The following is a 22,430-nucleotide window of genomic DNA, read 5'->3' as shown; positions in this document are numbered from 1 at the left end:
GCAGCTCCTGTCAGCTCCCTCCTCCTCCGCCCATGCAAGGGGACATCCCACAGGGTGGGACACAGTACAATCAATCCTTTACAGTCTCAATATGTCCCCAGATGGTTCTTAAAGGGCCAGCATGGTCCAATACAAGTCCATAAGCCACAATGCAGTTCTTAAAGGGCCAGCAGCAGCACAATATAAATCCATTAGCCCAAATAATGTTTTTTAAAGGCCAAATCTCCCAGGGACCATAATCACATGGCAAGAGACTGGCAAGCAGTCCTCTCCAGGCACAAGTGGCGAGGTTAATTTCGCCACACACTGTTTCAAATATTACGCACAGTAGTAGTTTCAAAAGACTTTAAAGGTTGTAAAGAACTGAAAATTGTCATTTGTTGTGTTTGCAGCATATTTACTGAAATCAAAAGCTATTTCAATCAAACTTATAACAACATTTTAACTTTTTAAACATTTTAACAGGTCACGTTACATTTTAACATAGGACCCCTTATTTGATAGCAGCTTCACAAGTCTTGCATCAATTGAACTTGTGAGTTTTTGGACAGTTTCTGATTGAATTTATTTGCAAGATGTCAGAATAGCCTCCCAGAGCTACTGTTTGGATGTAAACTGCCTCCCACCCTACTAGATCATTTGCTTGCTCTAAAGGTTCTCAATAGGATTGAGGTTCAGGGAAGATGGAGGCCACACCATGACTTTCTCTCCTTTTATCCTCATAGCAGCCATTAATGCAGAGGTATTCTTTGCAGCATGAGATGGTGCATTGCCATGCATGAAGATGATTTTATTACAGAAAGCATAGTTCTTCCTTCTGTACCAGGGAAGAAAGTGATCAGTCAGAAACTCCACATACTTTGCAGAGGTTATATTTAGACCTTCGGGGACCCATGATTCCGGCCCAAAACACTCCACCACCGCCTTGCTGACCTTGCAGCCTTGTTGGAACAGGGTGGCCGTCCACCAACCATCTACTACTCCATCCATCTGGACCATCCAGGGTTGCACGGCACTCATCAGTGAACAGGACTGTTTGAAAATTAGTCTTCATATATTTTTCTGCCCAATGCAGCCGTTTCTGCTTGTGAGCATTGGTTAGTGGTGGCTGAATAGAAGGTTTATGCACATCCGTGGGACTCCAGAGGCACCAGCAGCTTCAAATATCTGTTTGCTGCTTTGTAATGGTATTTTAGCAGCTGCTCTCTTGATCCGATGCATGGATCTGGCAGAAATCTTTATCAATGTGCCTTTATCTGCACAAACCCGTCTGCGCTCTGAATCAGCCACAAATCTCTTAATAGTGTGATGATCATGTTTAAGTTTTTGTGAAATATCTAATGTTTTCATACCTCGTCCAAGGCATTGAACTATTTCACTCTTTTTGGCAGCAGAGAGATCCTTTTTCTTCCCCATATTGCACAAAAATGGTGCTCTGCTTAATAATGTGGAACACCCTCCTTTAGTAGTATTTCCTTAAATTGGGCTCACCTGGCAATCTAATTATCACAGGTGTCCGAGATTGTTTTCAGTGGTCAAAAGAGCCCTGAGACACAATGCCATCCATGAGTTAACCCCTTAAGGACCGGCCTGTTTTTGCGATGTTTGTACGTTAAGGACCAGAGCATTTTTAACACTTTTGTGGTGTTTGTGTTTAGCTGTCATTTTCCGCGCTCTCATTTACGGTTCCCATACAAGTTATATATTGTTTTTTTCACGACGAGAAGGGCTTTCTTTACATACCATTATTTGTATTATGTCATATATAGTATTAAAAAAAAATAAAAAAATATGGTGAAAAATTTAAAAAAAAACATGTTTTTGGACTTTTACTTGAAAAATCTTTTGCTTATCTACAAAAGCTAATGAAAAAAACTGCTAAATTGATTCAAAATTTTGTCCCGAGTTTAAAAACACCCAGTGTTTACATGCTTTATTGCTTTTTTTTGCAAGTTATAGGCCTATAAATACAAGTAGGAAATTGCTGTTTCAATATATATATATATATATTAAATGTATCAATAGTGACATTGTAACACCGTTATCTGTCATAAATGCCCGAAACACACCTAACATGTACATATTTTTTTAAAGTAGACAACCCAGGGTATTTAAAATGGGGTATGTCCAGTCTTTTTTAGTAGCCACCTAGTCACAAACACTGGCCAAAGTTAGCATTTATATTTGTTTGTGTGTTAAAAATGCAAAAAACGCTAACTTTGGCAAGTGTTTGTGACTAGGTGGCTACTAAAAAAGGCTGAACATACCCCATTTGCAATACCTTGGGTTGTCTTCTTTTGAAAATGGTATGCCATCATGGGGCTAATTCTCATTCCTTGGCTACCATACACTCTCAAAGACAACCTAACCAATCTGACAAATTTCAATAAAAAAAAAAAAGTAAAATCAAGCCTTATATTTGACCCTGTAACTTTCACAAACACTATAAAACATCTACATGTGGGGTACTGTTATACTCAGGAGACTTCGCTGAACACAAATATTAGTGTATCAGAACAGTAAAATATATCACAGCAATAATATCCTCAGTGAAAGAGCTGTTTGTGTGTGAAAAATGCAAAAAACTTCACTTTCACTGACAATATCATCGCTGTGATATGTTTTACTGTTTTGAAACACTAATATTTGTGTTCAGCGAAGTCTCCCGAGTAAAACAGTACACCCATGTACAGGATTTAGGGTGTCATAGAAAGTTACAGGGTTAAACACAGTGCTAGCAAATTAAATTATCTGGACTTTCGGCCTGGGTTGGCAGGCAGGTCCCTCGAATTGCAATCATCAAAATTACTTAATTAGGTAAAAATATTACATAAATATGCACGTATAATTTTAATATATATACATATTTATATATTTGACGTCTACGTGTATATTTATGAAATTATTTATGTCATTATGTATGTGGACATATGTATATTTCGTATTATTTTTATTTATTTATTTATTTATACATAGATATATATATCATTACATTCTAAGTGTAGTTTGATATAAATATATATATCAATATCAAAATACTGTTAGAATAAAATTGCATATATATATATATACCGTATATACTCGAGTATAAGCCGACCCGAATATAAGCCGAGGCCCCTAATTTTACCCCAAAAAACTGGGAAAACTTATTGACTCGAGTATAAGACTAGGGTGGAAAATGCAGCAGCTACTGGTAAATTTCTAAATAAAATTAGATCCTAAAAAAGTTATATTAACTGAATATTTATTTACAGTGTGTGTATATAATGAATGCAGTGTGTGTGTGTATGAATGCAGTGTGTATATGAATGCTGTGTGTGTGTGAATGCAGTGTGTATATAATGAATGGAGTGCAGTGCGTGTATATGAGTGCAGTGCGTGTATATGAGTGCAGTGTGTGTATAATGAATGCAGTGCAGTGTGTGTATAATGAATGCAGTGCAGTGTGTGTATGAGTCCAGTGTGTATGCAGTGTGTATATAATGAATGCAGTGTGTATGTATGAGTGCAGTGTGTGTATGAATGCAGTGTGTATATAATGAATGGAGTGTGTGTGTATGAGTGCAGTGTGTATGCAGTGTGTATATAATGAATGCAGTGCAGTGTGTGTATATGAGTGCAGTGTGTGAGTGCAGTGTGTATATAATGAATGCAGTGCAGTGTGTGTATGAGTGCAGTGTGTATATAATGAATGCAGTGCAGTGTGTGTATGAGTGCAGTGTGAATGCAGTGTGTGTATGTGTGTATGTATGAATGCAGTGTGTATGCAGTGTGTGTATATAATGAATGCAGTGCAGTGTGTGTATGAGTGTGTGTATGAATGCAGTGTGTGAGTGCAGAGCATTGGTGGGGGTGGGCATTTTATTAATTATTGTAATATATATTTTTTTAATGTTGTTATTATTTTTTTATTATTATTTTTTTTTTATTATTATTATTATTTTTTTTTTTTTTTCGTCCCCCCTCCCTGCTTGTTAGCTGGCCAGGGAGGGGGGCTCTCACTCCCTGGTGGTCCAGTGGATGGGCTGTAGGAGGGGGGCTGTCAGGAAGCTGTAACTTACCTTCACCGCAGCTCCTGTCAGCTCCCTTCTCTCTCCTCCGTCCGTGCAGCTCCCAGGTCAGCTTCCTCTGCAACTCTCGCGGCCGCGCGGAGCGTTGCCACGGTAACCCGTGGCAACGCTCTGACCCCGCGGCTCTCGCGAGAGTTGCAGAAGAAGCTGACCTGGGAGCTGCACGGACGGAGGAGAGAGAAGGGAGCTGACAGGAGCTGCGGTGAAGGTAAGTTACAGCTTCCTGACAGCCCCCGGTCCTTGTCTGTATTATGGCAATGAAAATTGCCATAATACAGACAACTGACTCGAGTATAAGACGAGTGAGTGTTTTTCAGCACAAAAAATGTGCTGAAAAACTCGTCTTATACTCGAGTATATACGGTAATTTTTTTTAATTATTAAAAATTATTTGTATTTTTTGTTATTTATTTTTATTAACATATTATTTGTATTTTATAATAATATATATATACCATATATATAGTTATTATATATATATTGTATATATTCGTGTGTAATTTAAATATAAGTGTATTTTTATATTAATATACGTATATATAATATAAAAATACACTTAGTATGACATTATACTGTATATATACTATATATACCTATACATTATATAGGTATATATAGATATAATACATGTATATATATCATATATATATATATATATATATATATATATATATATATATATATATATATACATATTATATATTTTTTTACACTGATTGTTTTTTTTTTAACTTTATTTTATGATTTTACACTTGCAGGGAGACTGCCTGTCAGCACAGACAGTCCCCCTGCAGGCAGATACACAGACACCTATTGCGGTCATGTGATCGAGTGATCACATGGCCGTGGGGTCCTGATCTGCCGAGGGGGGACTGCCCGGGCAGACAGGCAGTCCCCCTGGACCGGGAGGAGAGCTGATCGCCGCCGTGGGACCGACGGCGATCAGGTAAGTTGCCCAAAACCGTTATGACGGTTCAGGACCGTCAGCGGTCCAAACGCACATTTTACCGCTGACGGTCCTGAACCGTCAGCGGTCCTTAAAGGGTTAAACTGAAAAACAAAATATTTAATCTTTGTGACACTTAAATAGAATTTGCATAATAATTTGGAACAGGGTGTATGTGTATATATATATATATATATATATATATATATATAAAGAAAAAAAGACCTTGCACTCCTACTCACGGTTACTTGGACCTTGATTGCTTGATTGCACTAAATATGCAGAACAAAAAAAATCAGCACTCCCAGGTAGTCACACAAAACTTCATTACTGGAAAGAGTGTGAAAATTATGTACATTTCAGTTCCCCTTAGGAACTTTCATCAGGACAAACACTTGTGACATAAAACAAATCAAACAATAAATATGGACAATAATCATCAACTCACAGTTCAGCTGTGCAGTGGGCTGGCATTCTAGCTTCCAGTAAGCATGAACGGATGCTTGAAACAGGTAAATGTTTACTCGTCATAATTGTACTCAACACATGGTGAAAACTGCTGCCATAGTAGGCAGGACGCGGATCTCCGATCATCGTTTCTGTCCTGTCATCCGCTTGGTGGGCATCAGCTGTGTAAAAATTCTGTAACTCCTAGGAGATGTATGAGCATGCGTAATTACGGCCAGTTAGAAGACTATCACCTGTAGCTCCCAGACCGGCCTCACTGGACCCCCCCCCCCCCCCCAGAAATAATAATACCGGTGTTTAATCTATCGAAAAGAGAACTGTCCCATGATTAAATCTGTGTCTTAGGTATAGATCTCTCATTCATTCCAACGACATCGCCAAACAGATTACAATGGGATGTAGAACTATTCAAATTTGGTTTGTCTAATGATCCAACTATCACAATTAGGCCGGCAGATAAAGGTGGGGGCATCGTCATACAAGATTACAAGGAATATGCATCAGAGATACACAGACAACTGGGTGATGAAAATACCTATCAAGTACTGAAAGGGGACCAGACAACTGAAATTGCACAGAAGATTTATGAGATTCTTTCATTTGGATTAACAGCAGGGTACATCGATTTAAAACTATACCAATTTTTGAACAAAAGCAGTCCCCGCACTGCAATCATTTATACGCTTCCAAAAATCTATAAAAGTTCTATCTCACCTCCTGGAGGCTCCATAGTCTCTGCAGTGGAGCCCATAGTGAAATACATGGACTATCTCTTTAAACAGCCAGTGAATGGAATTCCAACGTGTATCAAAGACGCAGGCCAACTTCTTGAAGAACTGAAGAAATTGAAACAGGTAGATCAACATATCACTCTTATGACACTAGATGTACCCAGTTTATACACAGCGATCCCCCACGAAGGAGGGATAGAGGCAATGAGAGAACTCTTATTGGAAACAGAACCATATCAAGGACCACGTATTGAATATGTATTGGAACTTCTGTCTCTTGCATTAAGAAACAATTATTTCCATTTTGAAACGAAGTGGTAATTACAAAAAGTGGGCACCTCCATTGGGGCAACGATGGCCCCTATGTATGCCAACTCATACATGTACCAATTTGAAAAAAAGCACAATATAAAAGAATTTTTCAGACGTATTCTGAAGTAGTTTCGATACATCGATGACATCTTAATTATGTGGAAAGGCAACACAGAAGAAGCACAGAAGTTCATGGATCACAAAAATAAGCTACCAACACATATTAGAGTCACATTGAATATCAATACACGAGTAACACGATTTATAGATTTGGAGATTATACTCGAACAAGGGAAGATTGAATTTCAGCTTTTTTCTAAACCAACAGACCGCAATACTTTGCTTCACTATGAGAGTGCACACCCTAAGCATGTGAAGGACTCTTTGCCTTATTCTCAATTCCTCAGAGTTATTAGTAATAACTCAAGAGAGGCTCAATGTAAAATACAGTGGCAAGAAATGTATGACAAATTCCTACGAAGGAGTTACACATGTAAAGTACTGGATAGATCCCTACAAAAAGCTAGGAATCTATCAACAGAAAGAGAGAGACCGCCTCAAACCAAAATTAGTAGAATACCATTCCCAATGGTATTCAAAACTGCCAGCACTAAGTTATGCAAAGCAGTAACAAGGAATTGGCATATCATGGAAAGTGACAACAGTCTTCCAGACAGTCTCCATAACAGACCCTTCTGGTCCACACAGACCCAGTTCAATGTTATATGCCGGGGAATAAAAATTTAATAAACAATGGATGTGTGAGATGTTTGGGCTGTGTGACCTGTGGACACCTCATTCCATGCAAATGTTTTAATCATCCTCACACTGGACAAGTATTCAGGATCCAGCATAGGATTACTTGCCGCACAGCCTTTGTGATCTATAAGTTATCATGCCCGTGCAGCCTCAACTATATAGGAAAAACAAAAACAGCATTATGTGAAAGAATGAGGGGACATCAATCCAGTATACGGTTGGCATATCGGGATAATATGTCTGACAAACCAGTTGCATGGCATTTTCTAGAAAAAAGACATCCCCTTACATCTCTAAAATGTGTGGCGATTGACCACCTGCCTGTTCTAAGACGAGGATGAAGCAGGCAGGAACTGTTTCTACAGAGAGAGACATGGTGGATCCAAAAGTTGGGCACCCTCATCCCTAATGGACTTAATGAGAAATTAACCTATACTTCTTTCTTATGACAGGTTGCCATTGGATACAAAGAAGCAATTGAATTTTGATGTTGTCTTAGTTTTATTGCATTTTTATTGCATTTTTCACACACAAACGGCACTTTCACTGTTGATATTGTTGTAATACGTTTTACTGTTTTTCAACACAAATATTTGTGTTCAGCAAAGTCACACTAATATTTGTTTTCAGCCAAGTCTCCTGAGTATAACAGTATCCCCCATGTACAGGTTTTATACTGTTTTTGAAAGTTACAGGGGCAAATATAAGACTTGGATTTCCGTTTTTTTACATTGAAATTTGCCAGGTTGGTTATGTTGCCTTTAAGAGCATATGGTAACCCAGGAAAGAGAATTACCCCCATGATGGCATACCATTTGCAAAAGAAGACAACCCACGGTATTGCAAATGGGGTATGTCCAGTCTTTTTTAGTAGCTACTTAGTCACAAACAGTCCAAAATTAGCATTCAATTTAGTTTTTTGCATTTTTCACACACAACAAATGCTCACTTTGGCCAGTGTTTGTGACTAAGTGGCTTTATTTTTTTTTTGTGTTTTTTGCCAATGGTTGCTTCCATGAAGTTCTGCCTGTGCATAACACTCAGAATGACAGGCGGATGCTTATTAGGGACTTTAACTTGTGGTTTGGTGAATGGCTTCATTTCTCATGGTAGCTGTTTGGAATGGAAATAAACTGTACAATATATATGGTTTGTATCATTCTCAAAAGGGAACAAATGTTCTCAGTGAGTAGTTCAAAGGTCTTGCTAGGATGTATTTAAACTAGGAGGGGGGGGGGGGCAAATGGGTGATAAAATATCAATCCAATTGCCCCCTAAAACAAGGACAGAAGGTGCCTGTAGCAAGTGTGTTAAAAAATGATAAGCTCAGTCATGTCTACAAATGCTCGCAGTTTAGGGAATAAGATCCATGAACGTGTGGCAATAATGGCAACTGATAATGTAGATTTAATCACTGTTGCTGAGACATGGTATAATGAGAAAAATGACTGGGACATAGCTATACTAGGTACTCTTTATATAGAAAAGACAGGGAGGACAAGAAGTGGGGAGGGGTGGCCCTGTATGTGAAGGATAGCATAAAATCTAGCCTAATAAAAGTTAGTGAGGCGAACATAGAGTTCGTTTGGGTTACGTTAAAATTTGGTAATCACACAGTAATTTGTGTAGGTGTGATTTTATAGGCCCCCAGGGCAAATAGAAGAGTTAGATAATCTACTAGTTGAGGAAATAGCTAAAATGACAATGAATGGGGAAGTTGTCATCATGAGTGACTTTAATCTTCCTGATGTGAACTGGAAAACCAAAATAGCTGCTTGTGCCAGGAGCACTCAGTTTCTAATCTCCCTACTTGGATTGTCTCTAAAACAAGTCGTTGAGGAGTCAATTCGTAAAGAGGCCATCCTAGATATAGTGTTAACAAATGGAGATTTGGTATCAGATATTACTGTAGGTGAAAGTTTAGGATCCAGTGATCATCAGTCAGTGTGGTTTAATATAAGAACAGTGACTGAGTCACACCACACAAAAACAAAAGTTTTAGACTTTAGAAAAACTGACGTTTTTTTAAATTAGAATATGTGTAAAGGAGTCATTATCAGACTGGAGCAATTTAAATGGAGACCAAGAGAATTGGGATTATTTAAAAGTTGCACTGCTGAAGGCAACAGAAAATTGCATTAGGCTTGTCAGTAAAAGCAAAAAAATCAGGAAACCACTGTGGTACTCCGCATATGTGGTCAAAATAGTAAACCACAAAAAGTTAGTATTTAGGAATTGTATTAAAAAAAAAACAGTGTGAGGAAGATAGACAGATCTATAAGATTAGGCAGAAAGAGGCTAAGCAAGTTACAAGAGCTTTCAAATCACATACAGAAGAGAAAATAACAGTCAGTAAAAAAAGGGACAAAACATTTTTCAGATACATAAATGAGAAAAGGAGAGTAAAACAAGGATTAGTTAGATTAAAAACAAAATAAGGAATGTATGTAGAAGAGGATAAAGGTCTAGCTGACTGCCTCAATGAATATTTTTGTTTAGTATTTAGAGATGAAAATGAAGGAAAGGGGCCTCAGTTAGGAAAAGGGACAAATTAGTCATTTGTTACATGTGAGTTTACTGAGGAAGAGGTTCTATTTCAACTGTCAAAAGTAAAGACAAATAAGTCAATGGGACCTGATGGAATACACCCAAAGTTATTAAGAGAGCTTAGTGGTGTACTTGCAAAACCATTAGATCATTTATTTAACCAATCATTCTTAACAGGAGTAGTCCAAGAAGATTGGAAGTTAGCGAATGTTGTGCCCATTCACAAGAAAGGTAGTAGAGAGGAGTCTGGCAACTATAGCCCAGTAAGCCTTACTTCAATAGTGGGAAAAGTAATGGAAATCATGTTAAATGATAAGATTGTTGAATATCTAAAATCACACGGATTTCAAGATCAGAGACAACATGGATTTACTTCAGGGAGATCATGCCAAACCAATCTTATTGATTTTTTTGATTGGGTCACTAAAATAATAGATCAGGGTGGTGCAGTATACATTGCTTACCTAGATTTCAGTAAGGCTTTTGACACTGTTGCACATAGAAGGCTTATTAATAAACTGCAATATTTTAGTTTGGATTCCAATATTGTTGAATGGGTAAGGCAGTGACAGGCAACAGAGGGTTGTAGTCAATGGAGTATATTCGAAGCATGGGCTTGTCAGCAGTGGGGTACTGTCAGTATCCCGCGGGCGGCTGCGAGGGGAGGCTGCAGTCCGCTCGCGGCACTCACCCTCCAGCCGTCCGCGGTCCCCTTCCTGCCATGTGTTCGGTGGGCGGCATCCTCCCAGCCACGGATGCCGCCTGCGTCTTCCTCCAAGTCCCCCAGCGGCAGCATGCATGACGCTGCACGCTGGGAGACCGCCCAATTTGTTACACGCCGGGGTCAGTCACCTGACCCGGCGTTAAAGGCACAGTGCCTCAATCACAGTGGGAGGTTTAGATATCTCCCACGTGTGATTGTTAATTCTGATTGGAAATTATCCAATCAGAATTAACCTTCTGGTTTAAATACTTACCTTTCCTGTTCCTCCCTGCCCTGTTGTGGTCTTTGCTTTATAGTATTGATTCTGAACGTGTGCTTTCTGGTTACGTACTCTCTGGCTTGTTATACTTTGTGACTTTCTCCTACCCTTTGACCTCGGCTTGTTTCTCGTTATTCTGTTTTCTGGTTCCCCTTACTTGGCTTGTCTCCTGACTATTCTGTGTGTGCTCAACCCGGCCACTCTAAGGACCGGTACTGCACACTTTCTGTGTGTGTGTCTGTGTGTGTGTTAGCGTGTTGGGTTCCCCGAATCGTGACAGGTACCTCAGGGATCTGTACTTGGACCCATTCTTTTTAATACTTTTATTATTGATATTGCAGAAGGTCTTGATGGTAAAGTATGTATTTTTGCTGATGATACTAATGTTTGTAACAAGGTTGAAGTTCCAGGAGGGATAAGTCAAATGACAAATGATTTAGGTAAACTAGAAAAATGGTCAGAGTTGTGGCAACTGACATTTAATGTGGATACGTGCAAGATAATGCATCATGGACGTAAAATCTCAAGGGCAGAGTACAGAATATTTGAGTCATAACCTCAACATCTGAGGAAAGGAATTTAGGATGAATTATTTCTGATGACTTAAAGGAAGACAGACAATGTAATAGAGCAGCAGGAAATGCTAGCAGAATGCTTGGTTGTATAGCTCCCTATATTAGCAGTAGAAAGAGGGAAGTGCTCATGCCATTACAGAATACTGGTGAGACCTCACTTGGTCTATTGTAAGCAGTACTGGAAACCATATCTTCCGAAGGAAATTGATACTTTAGAGAGAGTTCAGACAAGGGCTACTAAACTGGTTCATGGATTGCAGGATAACATTTACAAGGAAAGGTTAAAGGATCTTAACATGTATAGCTTGGAGGAAAGACAAGACGGGGTATATGATAGAAACATTTAAATACATAAAAGGAATCAACACAGTAAAGGAGGAGACAATATTTGTGACAAACTTCCCTTTTTCAGGGAGATGGCCATGAGTTTTTGGAGGGGCCTGCTTGCCAGCCTCCTGCCCTTTGACAATGGCCCATGGCTAAAACTCTGTTCAAAGACTGTAAAAAGGCTTGTTCGTGTTTCGAACAGCCGCCCACCCTGCCTGTGGAGTGTGCTGCTCGTTGACCACCCAGAAGCTGTGGTTAACCACAGCTTAATTGACGAATGGCTGGGTGGGCGTTCGTATAAACAAAAACACGTGGCGGCGGCCATTTTGTTTAGCCGAACGCGCTCAGCTGTGTTTTGTCGTTGAACTCCTGGAACTATTTTGGGCATGAAAGCAATGCTTGTGGTCAGTCAAATGTGACTTCCATGGAATTCAGGAACCCTTGCTCTGATCTTGGTAATTTTTGATATGTTGTTTGCCCAGATCAGAGCTATCCAGGGTTGTTTTAGGGTGTTTCCAAACTTTGGGTAAAACTGGATATTTTCTGCCTGTTGTAATTGAGTTAGTTCATTGTGTTTGGTAATTGTTTCACAGGCAGAGGGGAGGGCTTGTGTACATTAGGTGGGAGTGTCTAAGTGTACAATAATGTGTTGATTGGCTATTGTGACTTTGTGTTCTGTGCTCCACAAGGTCCACGTGGGTGGTAACCTTGTGGGGAAAACTGTATATAAGAAATGCCTTTGTGCTCATTAAACCAGTTCTACCTCACCCTCAATTCAGAGTCCTGTCTCTTATTGGGGAAAACAGCTACAATGAATTGCTATGCTCTTCATACTCCCTTGGATAATCACTAAGCTCTTTTAAGAGCTTGTTCCTGCTTCACTCTCTGGGGAAAGAGAGGTTCACCCACTGGAACCTGGAGCCTTGTGGTAGGTCCAGGGTAGGTAGGAGGCCGCGAGACCCCAACCAAGCTGCGGCGGTTTGTGGGGTCTGCGGTGGTTATGGTCTCTAGTGGAGTGCTTGAAGCCCTCAGGAAGCGCTAGGAGCATCCTTCAACGGAGGTACCCAGTCGGGGTGCCAGGTGATCCGTTACAATATATAAAAGAAGAAAAACTAACCAAACAAGAGGACATAGTCTTAAATTAGAGGGGAAAGGTTTAAAAATAATATCAGGAAGTATTACTTTACTGAGAGGATAGTGGATGCATGGAATAGCCTTCCAGCTGTAGTTGTAGAGGTTAACACAGTGACGGAGTATAAGCATGTGTGGGATAGGCATAAGGCTATCCTAACAATAAGATAAGGCTAGGGGCTAATTCAAGTATTTAGAAAATTGGGCAGATTAGATGGGCCGAATAGTTCTTATCTGCCATCACATTCTATGTTTCTGTGTCACTATCGAAAATTTTTAAAAATATATATTTTGAAACAGCAATGTCCTACTTGTACTTATAGCCCTATAACTTGCAAAAAAAAAAAAGCTAAGAACATGTTAACAATGGGTATTTCTAAACTCAGGACAACATTTTGAAACTATTTAGTACGGGTGTTTTTTAGCGGTTGTAGATGCGTCAAAGTTAAAGCTAAACGCAAACACCACAGAAATGTAAAAACAGCCCTGGTCAGAAAATTGGAAAACGGTCACTAAGGGGTTAACAAGTAATTCTGCTGGATAAAAATTTACATGCTGCACCTTTTTTTACAGCTCCACAGAAAAAAATTAATCTTGATGTATAGGACAACATAATATAACACATATACAGATTCATTAGTCACATTTGATTGGCCAGATTAGTTTGCTAATCTGTCTTTTCAGTAGAAACTTATCATTTTAGACTTTGATACATATATTTTTTATCCACAACTGTAACATTTTGAGTGAAACACATGCTTCTCTATTGCTGTGTGGTTCTTGCACTAACTGTGCAAAAGTAACCAAAAGTTTACCAAATGTATAGATACATTCAGAATACAGAGACAATTAAAAACAAAATTAAAAGTTTTCAGTGAAATCATTGCAACGGCATACATACAAAGTACAGTGTTTGTTTTCATTAACAGTTTCAGTGGACGTCCACACCGGCGACTGCAATGGAGGGGTACTTACCTGGCATTCCAGGGAGTCTCCCCTGGACCTCACGATCACATAGACGGAATAGCCGTCCATAGCAGTGCCAGCAGGGGGAGTGACAGGTAGTCCCCCTGCTGCCTGTAATAAAGTCAAATAAAGTTCAAACACAGTGTAAAATAATAATAATACATACTTAGATCATATATATATATATATATATATATATATATACATATATATAACAAGTCAAAATGAGGCTCAGTAGTGTGTGTGGCCTCCATGTGCCGGTATGACTTCCCTACAACGCCTGTGCATGCTCCTGATGAGGTGGCGGATGGTCTACTGAGGGATCTCCTCCCAGACCTGGACTAAAGCATCTGCCAACTCCTGGACAGTCTGTGGTGCAACGGTGGTGACGTTGGTGGATGAAGCGAGACATGATGTCCCAGATGTGCTCAATTGGATTTAGGTCTGGGGAACGGACGGGCCAGTCCATAGCATCAATGCCTTCGTCTTGCAGGAACTGCTGACACACTCCAGCCACATGAGGTCTAGCATTGTTTTGCATTAGGAGGAACCCAGGGCAAATCGCACCAGCATATGTTCTCACAAGGGGTCTGAGGATCTCATCTCGGTACCTAATGGCAGTCAAGCTACCTCTGGCGAGCACATGGAGGGCTGTGCAGCCCCCCCAAAGAATTGCCACCCCACACGATTTCTGACCCACTGCCAAACCGGTCATGCTGGAGGATGTTGTAGGCAGCAGAATGTTCTCCACCGCGTCTCCAGACTCTGTCACGTTTGTCACATGTGCTCAATGTGAACCTGCTTTCATCTGTGAAGAGCACAGGGTGCCAGTGGCGAATTTGCCAATCTTGGTGTTCTCTGGCAAATGCCAAACGTACTGCACGGTGTTGGGCTGTAAGCACAACCCCCACCTGTGGACGTCGGGCCCTCATATCACCCTCATGGAGTCTGTTTCTGACCGTTTGAGCAGACACATGTACATTTGTGGCCTGCTGGAGGTCATTTTGCAGGGCTCTGGCAGTGATCCTCCTGTTCCTCCTTGCACAAAGGCAGAGGTAGCGGTCCTGCGGCTGGCTTGTTGGCCTCCTCCACGTTTCCTGATGTACTGCCCTGTCTCCTGGTAGCGCCTTTATGCTCTGGACACTACGCTGACAGACACAGCAAACCTTCTTGCCACAGCTCGCATGGATGTGCCATCCTGGATGAGCTGCACTACCTGAGCCACTTGTGTGGGTTGTAGCCTCCCTCTCATGCTACCACTAGAGTGAAAGCACAGCCAGCATTCAAAAGTGACTAAAACATCAGCCAGGAAGCATAGGAACTGAGAAGTGGTCTGTGGTCACCACCTGCAGAACCACTCCTTTACTGGGGGTGTCTTGCTAATTGCCTATAATTTCCACCTGTTGTCTATCCCATTTGCACAACAGCATGTGAAATTGATTGTCACTCAGTGTTGCTTCCTAAGTGGTCAGTTTGATTTCATAGAAGTGTGATTGACTTGGAGTTACATTGTGTTGTTTAAGTGTTTTTTTTTTTTTTAAGCAGTGTGTATGTATGTATATATATATATATATATATATATATATATATACATACACACCTATATATAGATAACATATTATCTAACATACATATATATATATATATATATATATATATATATATATATATATATATATATATATATATATATATATATATAAAACAAAAATATTAATTCACTCCACCTTCCTTGGTGTACTTGCCCAGTGCTTATCAGCAAACAGATACAGCCAAAAGTACAAGAAAGCACTCCAGGGACTTCCAAGTCAAAAATTAGCTTTTATTAGCTTAAAATAAAAATCAACGTTTCAGTCTGTATCACAGACTTTCATCAGGAAGTCCCTGGAGTACTATATATATATATATATATATATTTTTTTTTAATTCTACATATATAGTCATGTAATATTTTTACATAATCAAGTCATTTTATTAATTACAATTTGCGGTACCTACCTGATAACCCAGGCAGAAAGCCTAGAGAATGTAATTTGCTAGCACTATATAAACTCTGTAACTTTCCGAGACACCATAAAACATTGAAATTTGCCAGATTGGTTATATTGCCTTTGTGAGCGTATGGTAGCCCAGGAAAGAGAATTACCCCAATGATGGCATACCATTTGCAAAAGTAGACAACCCAAGGTATTGCAAATGGGGTATGTCCAGTCTTTTTTAGTAGCTACTTAGTCACAAACATTGATAAACATCTTGATAAAGACCCAGAAGGGTCTAAACGTTGATGTAGAGGTGGTGATTTTTTGAAATATAATTTGAAATTCCCAGAGAGTGCTCCTGTCTTCAATTTGTTTTATATGTCTGCTGGGATACACCCGGGTATAAGTCTTTGGATTACAGGTAGATTTGAGGTTGAGTGCCAGAGGTTGGATCTTTATATATATATATATATATATATATATATATATATATATATATATATATATATATATATTATATATACACATATATAATACATCTAACGTCATACGTAGTGTATTTTAATATTAATATAAGTACATATATTAGTATAAAATGCACTTAGAATCAAGATATATATATATATATATATATATATATATATTATATAATACATATATTTATATACATATAATTACAATAATAAATAAAATAATAAATTTTATATTTTTTTAAGAATGAAAATAAATATATACATATGTAATTTCATTCTAACTGTATTTTGTTATTTATATATATATATATATATATATATAATACAAATAACCGCAAAAATATATATTTATATATATATATATATATATATATATATATATATATAAATAACAAAAAACATATATATATATATATATAAATATATAATACAAATAACCGCAAAAAAAAAAATATATATATATATATATATATATATAAATTTACATTAAAGGACCACTATAATGCCAGGAAAACATACTTGTTTTCTTGGCACTATAGTGCCCTGAGGGTGCCCCCACCCTCAGGGTCCCACTCCCGCCGCGCTGAAGGGGGAGGAAGGGGTTAATCCCTTACCTTTTCTCCAGCGCCGGGCTCCCTCGGCGCTGGGACTCTCCTCCCTCTTCTTCCGTCATCGGCTGAATGCGCATGCGCGGCAAGAGTCGCGCACGCATTCAGCCAGTCCATAGGAAAGCATTCTCAATGCTTTCCTATGGACGCTGGCGTCTTCTCACTGTGAAAATCACAGTGAGAAGCGCGGAAGCGCCTCTACCGGCTGTCAGTGAGACAGCCACTACAGGCTGGATTAACCCATTTGTAAACATAGCAGTTTCTCTGAAACTGCTATGTTTACAGCAGGCAGGGTTAAAACTAGGGGGACCTGGCACCCAGACCACTTCATTAAGCTGAAGTGGTCTGGGTGCCTATAGTGGTCCTTTAATGATTACATCCGTATACACGTAGAATTGAAATACATAAATATGTATATATATAAAAATTATACGTGTATATTTAAGTAATCTTTTAGTATAATTATGTGTGTTTATTAATTAAAATTTGATTGACATGCCCGACAACCCAGGCAGAAAGTGCAGAGAATGTAATTTGCAAGCACTATATTTAACCCTGAAACTGTCCAAGACATCATAAAACCTGTACATGGGGGGTACTGTTTTACTAGGGAGACTTCGTTGAACACAAATATTAGTGTTTCAAAATGGTAAATTGTATTACAACGATGATATTTTTAGTAAAAGTGATGTTTTTTGCATTTTTCACACATGAACAGTACTTTTACTGATGATATTTTGTTGTATTATGTTTTACTGTTTTGAAACACTAATGTTTGTGTTCAGTCTCCCAAGTATAACACTACCCCCATGAACAGGTTTTATAGTGTTTTGGAATGTTAGAGAGTCAAATATAAGGCTTGCGTTTCACTTTTTTTCCACATTTAAATTTGCAGTTTGGTAATGTTGCCTTTGAGACCGTATGGTAGTTTAGGAATGAATTATCCCTATGATGGCATACCATTTGCCACTTAGTCACACACACTGGCCAAATATTTGTTTTTATAAACGCTAACTTTTGCCAGTGTTTGTGACTAAGTGGCTACTAATAAAGACTGGACATACCCCACTTGCAATACCTTGGTTTGTCTACTTTTGCAAATGGTATGCCATCATGGGGATAATTCTCATTCCTGGGCTACCATACGGTCTCAAAGGCATACGGTCTCAAAGGTAACATTACTAATCTGGCAAATTTTAATGTGAAAAAAAAAAAAACGGAAAAATGGAATGTGCTATATTTGACCTTGTAACTTTCCAAAACACTGTAAAGCCTGTTACTGTTGTACTCGTGAGACTTTGCTGAATACAAATGTCTTCCTTTTTTTTTGCAGTAAAAGTTAACAGTATTATGACATTTACAACTAAAATGTCAGGCGGAACTACATTATTTTTAAAAAAATCTTAATTTCTCAGTTTTATTTTACATTTTATTTATAATAAATGTTTCATATATGAATAGTTCATGAGAAATGAAAGCCCCGTTTCTCCTGAATAAAATGATATATAATAAGTGTGGGTGCACTTAATATCAAAGGTGTGAATTACGGTTGAACAGACATAGCGCAAATTCCAATTTATGTTTCCATTTTGTTTTGATCAGAACGTGTACAATTGACTCCGTCCTGAAGGGCTTAAGAGGTTAAAATATCATGCAGAACTAAAAAAAAAAAAATATAAAAATAAAAAAAATCTTAATTTCTCACATTCTTTTATATTTTAATCATATTAAATTGTTTCATAGCTAAATATTTGATGTTAAATGAAAGCCCTATTTCTCCTGAATAAAATGATATATATAATAAGTGTGGGTGCACTTCACATGAAAGAGGTGAATTACGTTTCAACAGACATATAGTTAAATTCAAAGTTTTGTTTACGTTTTATTTTGAATAAAATGTGTACATTTGGCTCAGTCTTTAAGGGGTTATTGACAAGATTAGCCTCTGTCTCTAACTTTATCACTCTGGAATCTGTCCCTCCATTGCACAGCTGCTAAACACTAATACGAGTAACACCGGATCCCAATCAAAAGTATTAGTAAGAGAGAGCCCAGAAAAGGGATAAAAATATTACCAAACATATAGACGCTTAGTTACGCTATATATCTAACCTCAAACAGCTGAACACTATCTTGCAAATGTGTTTCATTTTGTGGATTCCTTGCTTCACAAACAAAATTACTGCGACAGAAGAATACCATATGATGAAGTCATATTGACTGCTTTTCTTTGCGTCTTTCAAATATCTGCTATCAAGTATATGTGAAATACAAACACTGATTTGCATTGTGATTTAGGTTGTGTGAATTGTGGTTTGCAGAGCCCTCTAAGTAATATATATATATATATATATATATATATATATATATATATATATATATATATATATATGGGAAATATATAGTAATATATAGTAATATATATATATATATATATATATATATATATATATAGGAAAGCTTAACAAGCAGCTTAAAATGTATTAAAACTTCCTGCTTAATCCCTTACATGACAATGACATTTTATGATGTCATCACAAGCTGATCCCCAATGAATGCTATAATTATTTGAAATTACAGTTCAATGACCATTTAAAGGTTTGACATGATCATGTAAAGGTTTTATAATGGTCAAGTGTTAGTCAGAAGTGCTTAGACAGCTGTTAGCAGCTGTCTAAGCGTCAAGGGAGTTGTACTTCCGTATCAATCTGGGGTCTTTACCTACTGGCCAACACTGCATTAACAAGTCCTGGTTCATGATGTGTTAATGATGTAAGAAGTATGGTCAAAATAGTTCTCAACACGCATTACGTTCAGCCAGTAGCTGAAAGTTTGTGCCAACTGCAAATTAGAATCATGCAATAAACTACAGGGAAACAGTACTAGTTTCCAGAATACAGGGAGTAACAAAGAGTTAAGGCAATATTCATATAAACTACACGGCTACCATGTGAAGAGAATCTGTTATTTGGGAAAGTGATGGTAAAAAATTTCAGCTAGAGTCGGTGACATAGCCATATTAGGGCATAACACAGAGAGCTGATGGTTGAGAGAAAAGAGCAGAAAGGGTCACATGTAGTTGACTGGGTATGGTGGAAAAGGAATACAAAAAAAGTAAAACTACTGGAAACAGACAGATTCAAGAAAATAAAATCAGCCTTACTATTCTTATGACTGGAAAAAAATGGACAACGTTAATGTCACACTCCAGGTAACAGATAAAGGCTGGAAAAGTAACAGATACACACTAATTCGAAGTAACACAGAACGTATAGAAAAACAAACAAATATAAAGAACATAGAGCGCCTACACGTAGGTTCTTTGCTGTCGGTGAAGGAGAGGAAGGTGGAGAATCTGACTGTGATTTCCGCGTCCGAGTAGAATCCTTGTTGCGATGAAAAAGCGATGACATCTTGTTTCCTGGTTATCTTATATAGATTTGTATTTTCCCTGCACTATTTTCAGTTTGGTCAAGTGAGTTCACTTTACCAATGTAAACCTGCACAGCGTCACACCAGATGTAACCTTAACCACTGGAGATGACAGATTGAGAAATCTTGTGGGGTGAGTGCAGTTAAATCCAAACTGATTCTGAGTTTTTGGGACCAAATCCAAGAGCCAGACTGCAGGAATGGACCATGATCTGGAAATCGAAAGAGCACAGGGATTTTTTAAGATGCTGCACATTTTACTGGAGAAGGGGATACATAGGAAAAAAAAAGTAACATACATATAGGGCAGAAGGCTCCTCTTATGGCAATGGATGGGAGGGACCCAGAGTCCGAATATATCCCCCCCCCCCCCCCCCTTGTACTTGCTTGCTTGCTTGCTTGTATTGTGTTGGAGCTAACCCTCTTCTCCTCGTGTTTGGATTAAAGAATCCTGAATTCCTGTTCCAGTTCCATGGAATGTTGGAAGGAAGCCACAGAGATGATATTAGACGCTATCAACTATGATAGACAGCCGTAAAATAAACAGTTTTAATGACCGGAATAGTTATAAGTGAGCTCTATAAAGTGGAGTTACTCTTGAGCAAGAGTTTCAGCACGATCTATCTGCCTGATAGCGGATGTTTTAATAGTGCTTATGACGTTTCAGGTGCCTCAAAAACTTTCTGGTGTCTTGTTAGCGACATGAGAACGGTGAATATGCTTTAACTAAAGGATCAAGGGGTCGGAAAAAGGCTACTTAATGTCACGGTCTGTTTAAGACGTAGTAGAATTTGCCTTTACCTACTAGAGCCAATTTTACTCAAGTACTTGAATGATGTTGTGGAAAGGGATATATATCACAAGGAACGAATGTAGTGGGGGTATGGATTGAATATCCGACTGTGAGGTTTTGACAGCACTTGTTCCCATTCTCCTCCACCCTATAATTATCCTACAAAACTATAATTAGTGTGTTTACACAAAACCCGCAGATACTCAATATTGTGCAGCTCAGCATTCATCATCAAACACTGAGCACCATCAAACATTACTTGATACCATCCATTACTATCTGCAAGCTATACAGTGATTGTGTTCTTTTAACTGTGCAGTCATATTGTAAAGGGGACATTATATTTTAACGTATACATATAGCTGTGCGATAACTTCGAAAAGTAAAGAAAAGTTCGGTCCCTACACACAAAAAAAGTGGATTATGTATAAGTAGCAAATACATTCTAAAAGTGGAAACCAATGCAACGTCCCGGAGAAATGCATCATTTTTAGATCATTACACCAGAACTGATCTTTATAGAGGACAACAATTTGCTAATACAATACAATAAAGCTAAAGTTTATTAGATTTATTAGAAAAGAACATACATATACTTATTAAAATAAACTCAGGCACGATCATTATTGCCATTTCTGTTTTCTTATTTGTCTTGTGAAATGTTGAAACAAAACTATTTGTGTTTAACTTGTATATACTAATAGTTGTACATATCACAGTCATGCCCAAATGTTTTACTGGCATAGAACTGTGCTGATTTTGTACGTACCCAGTTGCTTCTCAGACCCTCGGTGTTGCTGAGCTTCTTCACTCTGCTTTGGAAAGCAAGGCCCTCATATGGCTGAGCATTTAACTGCCAACGATACTCTGCCATCTCCCTGAGCTTTGCCAAAGACTGCTCTCTTAAAAACTTTCAATTGCACACTTGTAAAGACTGCCAGATTTAAGGATATATCCTGAATTACAAATTTATCAGCACATCTCTAAAACAGCGCTTCCGGTTTCAGGTGCGCTTGTCTTCTCCCCCCCCCCCCCCCCCACACTCACACACCCCACGCCTACCTGCACATTAAAAAAAAAAGTCAGCAGGCTTGCAGCACATGTTAAAGCATATACATGTAGCATTCTTATCTCAAATCCCACTGCTGCGGTTTATAGCTTTTAAATAAATGTACAGATACAAGTAAATAAGCAGGTCCCTAAGACAATCTAGAGACCAGAACAAAAGTAAGTGTAGGGTTACTCCTCTAACCAACAAATATTTTACACATTTTTTTGGTCTGTCACTTTCAGTTTTTAGTAAATTATTAAGACCTACACACTACACAGA

The 22,430-nt window shown here is 38.3% G+C and overlaps 1 protein-coding gene across 3 annotated transcripts in view; it reads right to left on the bottom strand.

Annotated features, from left to right (window-relative positions):
• Window positions 1–22,107, bottom strand: part of PPP1R12B (protein phosphatase 1 regulatory subunit 12B) — a 195,165-nt gene extending 173,058 nt beyond the window's left edge. The window contains exons 1-2 of one of the 3 annotated variants that reach the window (XM_063444426.1): window positions 21,870–21,930; window positions 20,187–20,519 (exon numbers count right to left, since the gene is read on the bottom strand). In XM_063444426.1, coding sequence (XP_063300496.1) covers window positions 20,187–20,288 — 102 coding nt within the window. In that variant the 5' untranslated portion in view covers window positions 20,289–20,519; window positions 21,870–21,930. Of the gene's footprint in view, window positions 1–20,186; window positions 20,520–20,606; window positions 20,663–21,869 lie in introns of those variants that run through there. The other 2 variants (XM_063444425.1, XM_063444424.1) reach the window with 2 other exon arrangements.
• Between the last annotated feature and the right edge of the window lie 323 nt (window positions 22,108–22,430).

This window comes from Pelobates fuscus, chromosome 1, assembly GCF_036172605.1.
Source record: "Pelobates fuscus isolate aPelFus1 chromosome 1, aPelFus1.pri, whole genome shotgun sequence".
NCBI classification, from domain to species: Eukaryota; Metazoa; Chordata; class Amphibia; order Anura; family Pelobatidae; genus Pelobates; species Pelobates fuscus.
This window is presented reverse-complemented; position numbering and strand designations above follow the sequence as displayed.